Source organism: Manis javanica, chromosome 3, assembly GCF_040802235.1.
Source record: "Manis javanica isolate MJ-LG chromosome 3, MJ_LKY, whole genome shotgun sequence".
Taxonomy (NCBI): domain Eukaryota; kingdom Metazoa; phylum Chordata; class Mammalia; order Pholidota; family Manidae; genus Manis; species Manis javanica.
Window position 1 is genome coordinate 38,437,946 of NC_133158.1, and position 15,266 is coordinate 38,453,211.

A 15,266-nucleotide genomic window follows, 5' to 3' on the forward strand; every position below is an offset into this window, starting at 1 on the left:
GGGAAGCACCGCTGGGCCTCGGGCCCCGGAGCCCCCAGCGCGCCTGCCGCGCAGAGCCCTTGCGGCCGGGGGCGGGGCGGGGCGCGTGACGCGCGGCGCGGGCCAATGGGGCGCGCTCCCCGGGCCGAGCCTCCTGCGAGCCTTCGCGGCGCCCGCGGCGTCACGTGAGCCGCGGGGAGTGAGCGCTGAGGAGAGGCGGCGGGCTAGTGCTGCACCGCAGCGACCCGCGGGCCGGCGGGCGAGCGAGCGAGTGAAGGACCTGCGGCCGGGCCCGCGGCGCCGCGACCCGGGAGCCAGGCCGCCGCCCCCAGCCCCGCCCGCTGGGCCTCAGGACCGCCGGGCCTGGCCGCCGGCCGGGTGTGCGCCCAGTTCAGGTGGGAGAGGCGCGGCGAAGCGGGACGGCCGCGTGGACTCGGCCCCAGGAGCGCAAGGGGTTGGCTGGGACGCGGGGGGCGCTGGCCGGCTTCGGGACGCGTGGCCGGGCGCTCGCGCCGCTGTCGCGGGCTCCTCACGAGTGTCCGAGGAAATGCTGGAGGAGCGGTGTGACCGTGGGGTCGGGCAAGCCTGGGAGAGTGATCCTCCCGGCACCTCAGCTCCTGGCCCCTCGTGTGCCTGCTCGCCTGGCCGACCGGCTCTCCCATATGGCGGGCACCCGGCGGGGCCTGGCGAGAAGAGCCGGCGGGCGGGTGCGCCGCCGGCCGGGGGCGGGGAAGGGGGTGGAGGGCCTGTGGTGGAGGGGTTACTGTCGGTCACCGAAGCGGCGGCCTCCCGGGGAGGGGGCGCGGGCATAGGGCTTGGTGCCCAGCGGGCAGGGCTCCTGGGCTCCACCGAGGGGTCTGGGCGGGGTCCTCATGCCTTCCTTTCCCACGCACGGTCCCACACACGCCCGGGCACGCCCGTTGCCTCCACGCGCGAGTAAGAGGACGCCCTCCCGCACGGCCACACCGGCCGCGGCCACCACGGCCCGCACACACAGTCACACGGCATGAACTCACACCCCTTCACGCACACTGCACGGTTCACACATCTTGTACTCCGACTCCCCGCACAGTCCCATGTTCTCTTCGACTGAACATTAACCAAGCTATGGCTCAGGGGTCGGCCGCGTAGGCTGTGGAGAGGTCATCCCGCACTCGCCACGCCCCCTGCCGGTTCCCTCTTCCCCCTGCACTCTGGTGTTCCCTATGGAACCCCGACCCCACTCCACAGGACACAGAGGGGCTGTTTTCTCTTCCAGTCACCAGAGGCCGGTCGGAGCGACAAATCCCCAAATGCCTGGGCCCTTCAAATCACCGTCCCCCTGCCCCCAGAACCAGGTGGCTCGTGAGGGGTCCCACCGCCCTGCAGGTGCGAGGACGCCGGGGCTTGGCGATTTTGGGGCCTGCGGGAGGCGCGGGGATAGTGGACTCTTATTTTGAAGGGCGCCCCCGCTCGCCACCCCCGTGATTTGCACGCTGACCCAATGGCAAGCCCTTGGCCGGCGCTGGGCTTGTTATCAATTACATGTTGTTCCTGCAGCCGCTGTGTCCCCAGGAGGATAAACAGCAGGCCTGGCCGGCTGGGCAGGGGGCGGAGTCCCGCCAGGGACTGTGCCCGGAACAGTGTGTCCCCTCCCCCTGCGCTCAGCCTGCGGCTCCTTCCCTGCCATGTGCTAGTGTTTTAGGAACCAGAACTGGTCACCGCCCTGGTGTGCCCTCTCGAGCACCAGCGCCCAAAGCCCCTTCTTGGCTTTTCAGCGTCCAGCCTAGGCCTCTCAGCGCTGCCTTAGGACCCTTGCTGCCTGACCTGGGCCTTTCTACTACTGGTTTCACTGCCCGTCTAAAGGCCCAGGTCCTCCCAATTTCTGCCAGGTCCTATTTTAGACTCGGATATAGTAGTAGACTGAACAGTCAGAACAGCTTATATTCTGGTGGGGAGGTAAACAGAAAATAAAGTACACGAATAATCGCAATAGTTTCTTGCAGTGGAAACTGCTAGGAAAAATATGCAGGATGGTGTAACAGAAGGTGGTCAGGGGAGGCCCCTCTAGGGAGTAACTTTTGAGCTGACATCTAAATAAGGCACTTCCACATGGGGGTGAGGGAGGAGGGACCCATGGAGAGCGACAGCCAGGGCAGTGGCCTGCGGCCCAGGTGCTCCTGAGCTTGGTGCCCACTTCCCCAGTGTGGAGTGGGGTGGGTAGAGGTGAGGCGTGGGAGAGAGGGGCAGGGCCCAGGTGCTGGGCTGTTCAGAGGAGATGGGGTCACATTTCCTTGGGAAGCTCTTGGAGGTTTCCTGACAACCCACTGTACTGTACTTACTTGTTTCCTCCACTGTTTCTTTTTGTATCATTTCATCTATGAATTTCTCAGTTTATATCTCTAAAAGGTAAGGCTTTCTTTAAAAGGAATGTGCCAACCTCAATACCGTCATCACTCTTAAAATGTTAATAGTAATAACTTAATATGGATCAGTTGGTGATCACATTTCAGGGGAGAGTTTAAGGTGGGCAGAAACACAGCCCACTCTGCCCCACCACCAGTCCTGGCCTATTCCTGGGTTCCAGGAAGGCCATCCCCCTGATTCCTTGGCATCACAGCAGAGGGGCAGAAGGACCATGTGTTCCTAGTGGCTGGTACTCACCAGCGCCCATGTGTGAGTCAGCCCTGTCATTCAGTGCTCAGCCTGTAGCTCACTAGACTCTTACACCCACCTGGAAACAGGGCCCTGTTGGCAGCATCCCCACCAGACACAGAGAGGTCATGCCATCTGTCTGAGGTTGCCCAGCTGATAAGCTGCAGAGACAGGAGCAGAGCCTCCCGCTCAGAAGGTGGGTGATGGGTGGAGGATCTCTAGGGCTGAGTGAGTGTAGGCTCTGTCTAGCCTTGTTGCCCTTCGTGTTATATGACATTTTCATTCCCTCTCAACACTGATTTGGTGAAAACTGTGTATTTTTAGACTCCCAGTTTTAGATCGTAGGCAGAGTATCTAACATTAAAAAGCCAAACATCCTCCTGGTAAAACTGCCCTGGGGTGCAGACTTGTCAAGGACACATTGCCTTAGTTTCCCAGAGCTCTGTAAAGCTTCCTGGATGAGTGGGGAACTGAGGTCACAGGTCCTGGGGCCATTGGGGGCCTGGATCAGGCAGGAATACAGATTTGGGGAGAGCAAGGACTTGCCCAGGGTCACAGATGATGACCCCAGCCTTGGGGGGCGGTCTTCACCCATGGCTGGCCTGTTGGCTGTTGGACAGTGCTGGGTGCCAGCCCCACAGTCGTCCTCAAGACAGAGCATGCTGGTAGGTGCAGAGGTGATGCCTGGTGGCAGAGAATCTCTGGTTTCAGATGCAGAACATTCCTCTTCCTCACTGGTCATTGGGTGGGGACAAAAGTCCACGTAAGTGGCCCCAACACAGCCGGACACTGTTGACTCTCCTTGGACACCGGACCTAGCATGGCCTTCAGAGGATACAGCTCTGCTCTCTCCTCTGTTGATACTCTCTGAGCCCCTCCTGGGGACCAGTGGCCACTCTGGGAGCTGGGGACACAGTGGAGACCTGGTAGCCCAGCCTGCCCTCATGAAGCGTGGTCTAGCGTGGAGACTGGAGTTAGCTGGGCCTTCCTGAGGTGGTGAGTGCTCCATGGGGTGCAGGTCACGGGGGTCTTCTGTCCTACCAGGTGGTTAGGGAGTCCAATGGGTAGGAGCTATAAGCCCTCTGTGACCTGGGGTCACTTGCTCCGCCATGAGTTATCACCATGCGGCAGGGCCCTGCCCACCCACTGGAGAAGCCTCAGCAAAGTGTCCACGTGCGGTTGAGAGCATTTTGTTCAGGCCTGTCCTTGTCTCTCCCATTTCACAGAGGAGGCAGTGGAGGCTGGAGGGGTCTGAGAACTGGAGGGTGGGTGAGCTATCCCCCTTTCAATGAGAAAACAGCCTGGGAGGGCAGGCACATAGTCAGATCTTTGATTTTTTGCCATAAACTGGACTTGCCTGATTAAAATATAGACTGCCAGGTTAAGTTTGAATCTCAAATAAAATAATTTTTTAATACAAGCATGTCCCATCCAATATTTAGGACATGCTTATATTAAAAATTGTTCATTTTTTAAGTCTGAAATTCAAATTTAACCTAGCAGCCTGTGTTTTTATTTGCTCAGTCTGGCAACCCTACCCAAGCCCCAACAGCGTGAGGGTCAGAGGGCGAATCATCATTCTCCTACCCCCTTCCAGGGACTCAACAGGAATGAAGCTGAGGTCTGGTGTCTTCAGAAATGCAGCCACTCCAAGTGGGTTCCCCAACCTTGGCTGTTTTGGGGTACAGCAAGCCTGCTCACATACTCACTTTCTCATTCATGGATACTCACATTCAGTCATTCACAGACATGTGTGTTATTTTGCAGAGTTGTTCTGGAAAATCTGTTTGAAACCAAAAGTGCCCTCATTGTGCAATGGGCTTGGAGAGTGTTCTTTTGCAAACAGGTGGTGCAATTTCAGAAAACACTCTTGCAGACAGAGTTCTCCCGAGGGTGGGATGGAGGCAGGATCCAGGCATTTGGCAATGGGAGGCTGTGAACTGGCAGTGGAGGGGGGCCGCAGGCTCAGGAGGTCGTAGGTGAGTGCACCATCCTGACCGGGCCTCCCTTGTTCCCCTCTGCAGCCACCACCAGCACAGCCAGGCCAGCATGGTGGACCACTTGCTTCCAGTGGACGAGACCTTCTCGTCGCCGAAATGCCCACTTGGTTATTTGGGTGATAGACTGGCTGGTGCGCGGGCATACCACATGCTGCCCTCACCCCTTTCAGAGGACGACAGTGACGCCTCCAGCCTGTGCTCCTGCGCCAGCCCCGACTCGCAAGCCCTCTGCTCCTGCTGCAGTGGTGGCCCAGGAGCTGAGGGCCAGGACAGCATCTTGGACTTCCTGCTGTCCCAGGCTACCCTGGGCACTGGTGGTGCTGGTGGCAGCATTGGAGCCAGCAGTGGCCCCATGGCCTGGGGAGCCTGGCGGAGGGCACAGGCTCCTGTGAAGGGGGAGCATTTCTGTTTCCCTGAGTTTCCTGTGGGTGATCCTGATGATGTCCCACAGCCCTTCCAGCCCACCCTGGAGGAGATCGAAGAGTTTCTGGAGGAGAACATGGAGCTGGGGGTCAAGGAGGCTGCAGAGAGCAACAGCAAGGATGCAGAGGCCTGTGGCCAGCTCTCGGCTGGGCCACACAAGAGCCACCACCATCCGGGGTCTGGTGGGAGAGAGCGCTGCGCTCCTCCACTCGGTGGCGCCACTGAGGGCAGCAGCCAGGCCCTGGGGGTGGGGCCTGCCCCTGACAGCCCCGTTCCCCTGCTCCTGCAGATCCAGCCCGTGCAGGTGAAGCAGGAATCCGGCGCAGAGCCTGCCTCCCCCGGGCAGGCCCCAGAGAGCGTCAAGGTGGCCCAGCTGCTGGTGAACATCCAGGGGCAGACCTTCGCACTCGTGCCCCAGGTGGTGCCTTCCTCCAACTTGAACCTGCCTTCCAAGTTTGTGCGCATCGCCCCTGTGCCCATTGCTGCCAAGCCCATTGGATCAGGACCCCTGGGGTCCAGCCCCACTAGCCTCCTCATGGGCCAGAAGTTCCCCAAGAACCCAGCAGCAGAACTCATTAAAATGCACAAATGTACTTTCCCCGGCTGCAGCAAGATGTACACCAAAAGCAGCCACCTCAAGGCCCACCTGCGCCGGCACACAGGAGAGAAGCCCTTCGCCTGCACCTGGCCGGGATGCGGCTGGAGGTCAGTATGGCAGGTGACAGGCTGGGTGGACCATTCGACTCTGCTCCATGGGGCGTGGGGCCAAGGCTGGGTTCTCCACCGTTAGATAAGGCTGATTAGGAGTAGGGGAGTGGGCTGGGGGCAGGGCCAGAGTTGGCCCTGCTGCCTGGAGGTCTCCTTATGCCTTCTGGCCACTAAAGCTGGAAACCAACTGACCTCCAGCTTATAATGCCCAGGGGAGGCTTGCTACAGTTGGTGCCGGGCCAAGGACAGCTAAGGACTGTGGAGCCAGGGCGGTGTGCCATGTGGGCTGTGGCCATGTGCACACTGCCCACCCTGTACCTCACAGCACCCCAGGGTAAGTACCACCCTTACTTCCATCTTGCAGTTGAGAAAACTGATGCTCAGAGACTAAGTAACTTGCCCAAGTTACAAATCCTGCTTTATAATGGGATTTGGGTCCAGGAGGTTGTATGAGAGAGGTCACATCCTAAAAATGCTGCTTCCCCAACCAGAGGGACCCGCTTTGCGTACAGGTGTCTTTAGGCATGTGGGTTGGGCATGGTCCATGATCCCTGCCCCTACCTCCCCACCTCAGGACCCTGGAGGAGTGTTTGGGAAGCTGCAAAGGCCAGCCGAGAGGGAGAGCCAGGCCAAGGCCCTAGACCAAAGGTGGATGAAGCCCTCATGCCCTGCGCCTGGTGGCCCAGCAGGGGACACCAGCTGTCAGAGGGCAGGGTCAGGGGTCTCGCTCAGGGTCACACAGCCATTAAGTGGTAAAGTTGGATGGCTCCCCTGTGGCTCCCCTCCTCTGGGTCCCAGGGCTGCTCACCCTTTTCGGGGGGTATGACCACCTTTTCCTGAAAGGCAGGCACCAGGCCAGGGGCTCACATGCCCGGGTGCCACAGCTGGGCTCTCCCCAGTCTTGGATGCCCACCCCACAGGACTCTGGCCTGCCTGGGAGGGTGGCCTGCCTACTGGCACATTCCCGGTCTTCACTGCTGCTGTGTGTGTGAGTGAGTGACGTGGCGTGCTCATCTGTGTACAGAACCAGACCTTGCAAGCGGGCATTTGGCTGGGTGTGCACACGTGTACGCACAGTGTGCTCTTCGTGTGTGACTGCCACATGGCCCTCAGGGTGTGTGTGTACTTTATTTGTGCATGTGCATCCGCACAGCGTGAAACACAGGGTGCAGTTGGCAGCATCTGTTTTTCTTGACCAGACTCTTGGATGAGAGCTGAGAGCTGGCCCTGGGATGGGCAGTGTGGCTGCTGAGTCCTGGCTGCCGAGGCTGTCTGTGGCAGGACCGAACTGTGGCTCAGGCATTTTATGGGATGCTCGCAGCCCCTTGCCATGGGGAGCTGAGCTGGCCTGGGAAGGGACTTTTTGCAAACAGTGTCTTGGGTTTTGGGGGCCCTTTCTGATTGAACCTCTGCACCCACCACCCCAAAGGCACCCCTCAGAGCCACAGGGCTGCCGCAAGAGCTGGCACAGCCCCCAGTGCTGGTTGCTGGTGCTGATGACACGGGCCTCTCTGAGCCTGCTGTGGGCCCTGGGCAGCAGGGGTAGTGGGAGGAGCCGAGAGATCAGGTCACTGGGGCAGGCACTCAGCTGTAGGAGGGAGGGATATCATGACACCTCAGGTGGAGGCAGCTGGTGGCAGTGGTCAGCAGCCTCAGCCCTGGTCAGCCTCCAACTTGCTGTGTGCCCTCCGGGTACCTCCCACTGGCTAAGCCTCAGTTTCCTCGTCTGTGAAGTGGAGGGCCTGCTCCCTGTCTCTCCCTATTAGGGATGCAGGGTGCTCAACAGTGTCCCCTTCTCATGGTGGTATTGTCACTCACTCATACAGGGTCAGAGTCTGAGAAGGGGGGGTGCTCTGCCTGTCTCCATGTGGGTGGTGCCCCATTTCAGAGGTGCCCCCAGCCTCACAGACTCAGGGACTCCTCTTGGACACGTTCTCCTTGGTGGGGGACAGGGGTCTGCCAATTCAGCAGAGCTCCAGTCTGACTCTTGTCATGGGCTCCCTTTCCTGGGTGCCACCTCCTGGCCTCTGCTGAACGTTGCTGAGTGGCTCCTCCACTAGAATGAGGCTAGGTGGGGCCACGGGGGGAAGGGCACAGTCCTTGCTCAAGGCCGTCCCCTCAGCCCACTCCCGTAGGAGAAGGGGACCTGCCTTCCCCCGGCTGGCCCAGGTACCATGTAGGACTCCAGCCCAGAGTGCATCTGAGGGGGGTAGGTCTCAGCCTTGCACACAGTGGGCTCATGAGGTAGCAAGTTGCCTGTGGCAGGAGGTGTGTAAACAAGAGTGGGATTTGTGGAAGGGATTCAGCTCTGCCACTGTCTGAGCCCTGGCACTGGTCTTGCCCAGGACCCCTTGGCCAGGGAGGGCTCTGGTACAGTGAGGCCCCTGTGGAGCTGATTCAGGAACTGGAGCCATTCGGGCTCCATCCACTCCTGGACCTTCAAAGGACCTCCCCAGCTTCTGCCAAGGTCCCCTGGAGTGGAGGGTGGCCTTGATGGGGTCACATGAGGCAAGGGCACTGGGAGCTGAGGGTGCCTGCCTCTTAGGAGGGTGTTTCTCTGAGGATAAGAGAGTCCCTGGTTGGCTTTCAGGGGTTCTGAACTCCTGGGGATGTGCACAAGATGTGTGTATCCCTTAAATGTGTCTGTTGCCTTCAACTGCAGGGCGGGGGCTGGAGGGAGCCCTTGCAGAAGCTGGGCGGGAGGATGGAGCTGGCTTTGGCGGAGCTTGGTCTGGACAGGAGAGAAGTAATGATAATGACAATGAGATGTCATATTTACTGACCACCTACTGTGTGCTAGGTGCTAAGATTCTCAGAGCTGGAATTCCCTCCACCAAGCCTCGTGCTTGCTTACATACCCCCAGCTATGGGGAGCTCATGACCTCCCGAGGCCTTTTCCTATACTTTGGTATGCTTCAGTTCCCATCCAAACTTCTCATTCTGGCCCAGAGGCCTACACGATCTGCTTGCTGGCCTTTCCTGTGCAGTGCAGGCTCCCCCCTGGCCTGGCCCTGTCTGTGCCCTGTCTCCAGTGCTTCCCCCACCAGGATGGCTATAGTTGGTCTTGTGATGGTTCCTACTTTATTCAGCACACCTCACATGTGTTAGCTCCCTCACTCCTCGCAGCAGCCCTGTAGGTACTGATCTGCATTTTACAGAGGGGGAAACTGAGGTCCAGAGAGCCCATAGGGGCAGAACTAGTGAGTGTGGCTCTGGGTGCACCCCTAGGCAGGTGCCTCGGCACTGCCTGCCTCTCCCACCTGGAGACACGCCTGCAGCCACGTGGCTGGCCCTTCCCTCTCTCCCTGTGTGCCTGGTGTTGTGGCTGGGTGTCCCTCCCTCTCCTCCTCATGAGACCATCACTTGTTCAGGTGTTACACTTATGGGCTAACAGAAAAGAGACACAATAGCAACAACATAATTGTAGCTACTAATGCATGCTGGGTAGACTCCAAGCATGGTAACTCAGGGCTCCAGATAAGTCCACCATGCAGGCCTCAGTATGTTGTCCCCATTTTACAGAGGAGGAAATTGAGACCCAGAGCAGTTAAGTAAGTTCTCCATGGCCACATAGCTAGAAGTGGCAGAGCCAGGAGTTCAGCCTGGGAGGGCCACCAGCAGCTGGTTGCCTGTCCATGCAAGGAGCTCACACACACCCCTCTTCTCACTGGCGGCCCGGCTGAGGAATTTGCGGTCATCCTGTCAGGGTAGTCCTGGCCCAAGCACTGTCCTGGGTCCTGTGCACACCCTTGTATCATGAACTGTGTCTCACCCCCCACCCCCCCGACCCAGGTCGTCACTGGCCCAGGTAACCAGCCCCCACTTCCTTCTGCTTTTGGTCCTGAATGCAGTCTCCCTGTCCCTTCCCTTCCTGTGATGTGGTTCCGGCACGATGACAGGGCCACAGCCAGGCTCTGCCTGTTCCGATCTGACTGTCTGGAAAGTGGCCGTTTGCCTGCCTTCCTAGAAGTTACCTTGCTTCACTCTGGGACACAGGCCTCTTTTGTTCCCGCAGTAGGACGTCCTGTTCCAGAATGGCCAAGCTGTTCTGTCCAGAAAAAAATCCCCTCCTTCCAGGGCTAATATGAATATTAATGACTCTCAGCAGGCCTGTGTGGCAGGTACTCCTACCTGCCCTGGTGGACATGGGGCCCAGAAAAGGAGAGTTACAGGCCTGAGGCCACAAAGCCAGGATTCAAGCCCACTGGTCCAGCTGCCCCTATTCTGTGAGGCAGTCTCTGAGCCCACCCCCACAGTTGGCAGAGCCCCCAGGTACTGTTGGACAGGTTGTACACTGCACAACTCTAGGGGGCAACATTCCCACTGCAGTCCTCCAGGCTTGGCTCTTTACAGTAATGGCTTTTGGCAGTGCAGGGGCACCTTCACACCAGGTGCTATGTGCCAGTGGTGGTGCTGACTTTATGGGCTGCTCAGGAGTCACCGGACCCCTGTCTTTCCCTGTCCTGCACCTCAGCAACACAAATCTTGGTACTGATCCTTGCGCACCAGGGACCGAGCCCCGTGCTAAGCTCCCTGCAGGTAATGAGCTCACAATTATTAAACTGTTGCTGTGTGCCAAGCACTGCTCCCAACACCCACTGCCTTTACTGTCTTTGGAGGCCGATCTGTCATTTCCTGTCTCCAGGCGGGGAACTGAGCCTCAGAGAGCTTGGTGACTTTCCACGGACGCCCATTCAGGAGGTGGCAGAGCTCACTGCCTGCAGGGGCTGTGTCTTATCCACCTGGCTCCTCTGGCCCCTGTGTGCCCCCCAGGCCTCTGGTGGCTACTCTTTGGGGGAATGTGGGTGAGGGTGTCAGGCAGGGATCTTCAGTTCCCAGTTCTTCAGTTCATGTGGGACGGGGGCTTACAGGTGGGCAGCTTGCTCTCAGGCCTGGCTCTCCCTTGGCTGAGGTGTCCCCATAGCGAGAGGGCTGCCTTTGACCTCTGAGACAAGTTCTGAAAGACGGGTGGCTCCCAAGGTCTTCATGAGATGAGGAAGGAAAGTTAATCCTGGAATGTTCTCGAGTTTGCTCAGGGCTCCCAGTAGAGTAGGGGCCTGAGAGGATCCTGCTGTTCCAGCCCTGGGTGACCCCAGCAAGCCATTGTCCTCTTTGAGCCTTTGCTCTGGTGTTATCAGTCCCATGGGCCAGGAGGGTGCCTGGGGCCCAGGAAGACTTGGATTTGCTGGTGGCACGGTCTCTGTGGCTCTCTGCTTCTCCTGCCCAGAACAGGCGCCCCTGCTCAGAAGCTGCATGTCCAAGCCCCGCCAGAGCAGGTGTTCCTGGCAGGGGAGCACAGGCCCCAGCTCTGACTACCATGATACGTTGATGCCACTTCCTTGCTGGCACAGGGCTGCAGTGACACACACCACCCGGCAAGGCTCTGTTGCGGAGGCCAGGCCCTCTGTGGACGCTGAGGCAGTCGGCACAGCCAGGAGGTGCACTCGGCCCTTTGCTCAGGCCTCGGCTGCTCTGTCTTGCTAGTTACCCTGGACCATACCACCATCACTCTGAGCCTCAGTTTCCTCACTTGGCAAATGGGATAGCTGGGCTACCTTACTCCAGAAGTATGCTGAGCACTGCTGGGTGCCAGCCCCAGTTGGTGCCCTGGGATGTGACGTGGAGTGCCAGCCTCCAAGCTCAGAAACCTGGCTGCCTTCTGGGGGTGGGGCCCTGGGCACCAGGGGTGGCTAAGCCAGCTTGTCCTCTGTGCCTCCAGGCCAGGCCCCGTGCCTGGGGCTTAGGCCCCTCTGCTGCCCACCTGAGCCTTTCCCAGGCGTTGTTCTGCTCCCTGGCGTGCCATGGGATCAAGCGATCCACCCACAGGGCCAGGCCAGAGGTGGCTACCAGCCCCTACCAGTCAGCCAGTTTGGAGACAGCTGTTCCAAGGCCACCATATAACCGACCTCTCAACTGTGTGGCCCCAGGTCCAGGAACCGGGCTGTTGGGCTTGGTGCTCCCTGTGTGTGCACTGGGTGTGTGCATGTGTACCTGTGTGTGGTGTGCACGTGTGCGTGAGTGCACCTGTGTGTGCAATGCACCCATGTTGGCAACATGCATGTGAATGGCATGGGTATGTCCATGTGAGTGTGCAGGTGTGTGTGCAAACATGTACGGGCCTATTGTGTGGCATGCATTGGGGCTTGAGAGGAACGCCCCTGTAACAGCTCTCCATCCTCGGAGCTTGCTGTGCTGCCTCTGTCATGTAAGTGCATTTACTGGGCACCCACTGTGCCCCAGGTGCTGGGCTGGTGGGGGGGGGCAGTGGGTACCACAGGGAGCCAGACAGACACATCTTTCTTCATGGAGCTGATGGTCTAGGGGCACAGACTGACACTCATCAAAGAGTTGAAAACTAAAATTGCAATAGTGGCAGCAGGGGCCAGGAAAGAGGCACATAGTGCTGTGGGAGTCTATAATGGGATGCAATCCTGGAAGGCTTTCCTGAGAAAGTGACTTTTGAACTAAGCATCAAAGGATACATGGGAGGAAGCAAGGGAGGAAGAGGGGAGGCAAGAGCATTCCAGATAGGGAAACAGTCCATGCAAATGTCCTGCCAGGAGACAGACCAAGGGCAGGTCAGTGCAGGTGGAGCACAGAGGAGGAGCGTGTGTGTTGGGTGGGTAGTGGAATTTCATTGGCAGGGCCAGGGCCATGGGGTGGGGGTGCCTCAAACCCCCCAAGTCAGTGACAACAGCCTGAGCCCTGTGGCCCAGCCCTGGTCCTTACCTCTCCCATTAGAGCTGCTCCTTACCTCTCCCATTAGAGCTGCTCCTTCCCAGAGGCCTCTTGGCTGTGGCAGCGTTTGCTCCCAGGCAGGCTCAGGCCAAGAGAGGGAGGTGGCAGGGAACCATTCACCTCGCAGAAGTACCCAGCAGGCTTGTAGTTTTGTCTGGGGACATCTTTGGGGGCCCAGATTCCAGGAAAGCCCAGGGTCCAGGAGTCGGGTGGGGCTCAAATCTGAGGACCCTGCCTCTGCTGTAATGGATGAAGAGAAGAGTCAGGAGCTCCTTGCGTGCTGAGAAGACACCTCTGCTGTGGCTTGTGGCTTGGGCTCATGGCTCTCTGGATGGGCTTCACCCCAGAGACCTTTTTGGAGGCCCCAGTGTCAAGTTCTGGTCTAAGCAGGGAGCCTGAGGCATGGCTGCAGTCAGAGCCAGGGTGACCCATTGCACTGGGGTGGGGGGGGCGTTTAGGAGCGTGCCTCCCCAGCTCTGGCGGGCTTGAGGGCCCGGTGGGTGCACACTAGGCCCAGATGCAGAAGGGGGCTTGCCCTGCTAGTACCAACCTTTGATTATTTGCAGTCTTGTCATCCTGGAGGGGTGTCAGGGCTTGGGACAGTGACTCCCCCTACCTCCAACATTCACTCAAAGCCCTTGGAGGCAGGTGCTGGGTAGGTGGGCCCTGCCTGGCTGACCGCCGGCCATGTCCCATAGGTTCTCACGCTCCGACGAGCTGTCACGGCACCGGCGCTCCCACTCAGGCGTGAAGCCCTACCAGTGTCCGGTGTGCGAGAAGAAGTTTGCGCGGAGCGACCACCTCTCCAAGCACATCAAGGTGCACCGCTTCCCCCGGAGCAGCCGCGCTGCAGTGCGCCCTGCAAACTGAGCACAGCCAGTGGCCCCCCCACCCCCACCCTTTATTTTGTAGCAATAATTTATTTGCCTCCTCCAGGAGGATGTGACAATGTTACCAACACACCTTCTGAAAACCTGGAGGTGCTGGGAGAGGGGGCTGGCGTGGGAGGCAGGAACCCAGAGCCCCCCTCCTGCTGCCTTTTCTGGAAAAGCTGCAGCCATGCCCACGCCCCGCACCTGGGCTGGAGGCCAGCTGCCCCACCTTCGTGCCTTGTGCCTTTAAGCCTGCCAGCCTCTGCTGCAGTGGCCACGGGGCCTGGCCCTTTTCTCTCTGGGCTCCCCCGCTGGGCCCCAGGCCAGCACTTTATTGCTTGGGAAGAAGAAATGTGCAGTTTTGAAATGTCCATTCCCAGAGGGAGCCATGCTGGGAGGAAGGAGATGGGCCAGAAGCCCAGGGCTGCACTGTGCTGGAGGGTGGCTTTGTCCGGGATGCCTGGCTCAGCCCGACTACCGGGGTGCTGGCCATGGGTCAGGCATGCAGGACCTGGCCTCCCGGATGAAGCAGACTTGAAGTGAAAAGCCTCCTCTTTGAGGGGCTGGCAGTGCTTGTGCTTAAGTTGAATGTGCAGGGCAGACAAGACAGATGCTGGCTAGCCCAGAGCGTCTGTACCCAGCGTGATGCATCCTGTGCTCCTATTTCCAGACAAATCCAGACACCAGCCTCCAGGGTCACCTTTGGGAGGAGAGGGGTACAGACTGCATCTCCTATAAAAGGACTAGATAAAGCCTTGCAATCCTGATTTAGAAATGCATTCCTTATTTTGTCTAGAAATTAATATTGAACTAGCTTGTTTTGACAGGTTTATTTCACATCCTATGAATGTATGTAAATAAGCTGTACATAGGTACATCTACATAAAATATCTTTTAATAACATCAACATTTGTGTAAATTTGAAATAAAAAATCTATAAAGCTGGTGTACATATGTTACAATTATGTATATTTTCTTTGGTCCTTCATAAAAATATATTTACTTTACCAATAAAAAGAAAAAAGAACTCAATCCTATGGCATTTGTGTGCCATTTTCTTCTCTTCTGCCAGGAAATGGTGATTCTGGAGCCCGAGTGTCTGTGTGGGCATCTGCAGTCTTCAGGGGACCTTGGCTTGTACCTGGAGGGATAGAGGCCCCTCCTTTGGGGGCCAGCTCCTGGTCCGGAGGAGCAGGGTTCCCACACAGCCCCACCTCCACGCCGGCTACTGGGCTTCTGCACACTTCAGTTTCCCAGAGGGCTCCCTCTCCTCTCCACCAACCAGATCCACCCCCTGTCACAGTGTCAGCTATGGGAAGCCACTGGGGGCCAGGCAAGGCTGCAGGGATTGCCCTGTGTGCTGGGGGGCAGATCACGGTGCCTCTTGGACTCCCCTTAGGAAATGGCATGTTACTTCCTACTGGCACGGGTGAGTGGGAATGGATTCATAATCTTGACCAAGTGAAGGAGAGACTTGGAGAGGCCGGTGTGTGGAGTCAGGCACCCCGTCGCCTCCCCTCTCCTCCAGATGCTCTGAACTCTGGGGGTTTGGGGCCTCCCAAACTTTCCCAGATGTTTGGGGGCTCTGCCGTATGCTTACACAGTTGAGGTCTGGACCCATCTACACATCCCAGGTGGGCTGAAAGCTGTGGCACCAGTAACCAGGGAACTCAGTGGGGTGGCCAAGGTGGAGCTGGGCAGACTGGACTGAGTGGCCACAGTGACAGGGTTGTCCTGGTTCTGTCCACATGTGAGAGGCAAGCATCTTCCAGATGTGATCCTTCCCACAGAAGCCTGATGCGTGTCCTGGCAGGTGTTTCTCAGTGACACCCTTGGAGGGCTGGAGGCAGGTGGCGAGGCACCATGGGTTTCCACAGAGATGTCCAAGCGAGGGTGTGTATGTGTAGGTGTG

At 58.5% G+C, this 15,266-nt stretch overlaps 1 protein-coding gene across 5 annotated transcripts; it reads left to right on the plus strand.

Moving 5' to 3' along the window:
- Positions 1-237: 237 nt before the first annotated feature.
- Positions 238-14,386, plus strand: KLF15 (KLF transcription factor 15). 5 transcript variants are annotated; one of them, XM_037023730.2, is made up of 5 exons: positions 238-374; positions 1,238-1,347; positions 4,638-5,741; positions 5,957-6,078; positions 13,181-14,386. In XM_037023730.2, exons 3-5 carry the CDS (start codon positions 4,663-4,665, stop codon positions 13,231-13,233), a joined length of 1,254 nt encoding a protein of 417 aa, XP_036879625.2. In that variant the 5' UTR covers positions 238-374; positions 1,238-1,347; positions 4,638-4,662; the 3' UTR covers positions 13,234-14,386. The 5 variants fall into 5 exon arrangements, with proteins under 5 accessions (XP_036879625.2, XP_036879623.2, XP_036879627.2 ...); XM_037023728.2 differs by lacking the exon at positions 1,238-1,347 and having other exon boundaries at positions 242-374; XM_037023731.2 differs by lacking the exons at positions 238-374; positions 1,238-1,347 and adding an exon at positions 1,388-2,809.
- The last annotated feature ends 880 nt before the right edge of the window (positions 14,387-15,266 follow it).

Coding starts and splice junctions, on each gene's coding strand:
- KLF15 (XM_037023730.2), top strand. CDS start 4,663: ATGGTGGACCACTTGCTTCCAGTGGACGAGACCTTCTCGTCGCCGAAA. Junction 5,742..5,956: donor TGGCCGGGATGCGGCTGGAG/GTCAGTATGGCA, acceptor TATAATGCCCAG/GGGAGGCTTGCTACAGTTGG. Junction 6,079..13,180: donor GTACCTCACAGCACCCCAGG/GTAAGTACCACC, acceptor CATGTCCCATAG/GTTCTCACGCTCCGACGAGC.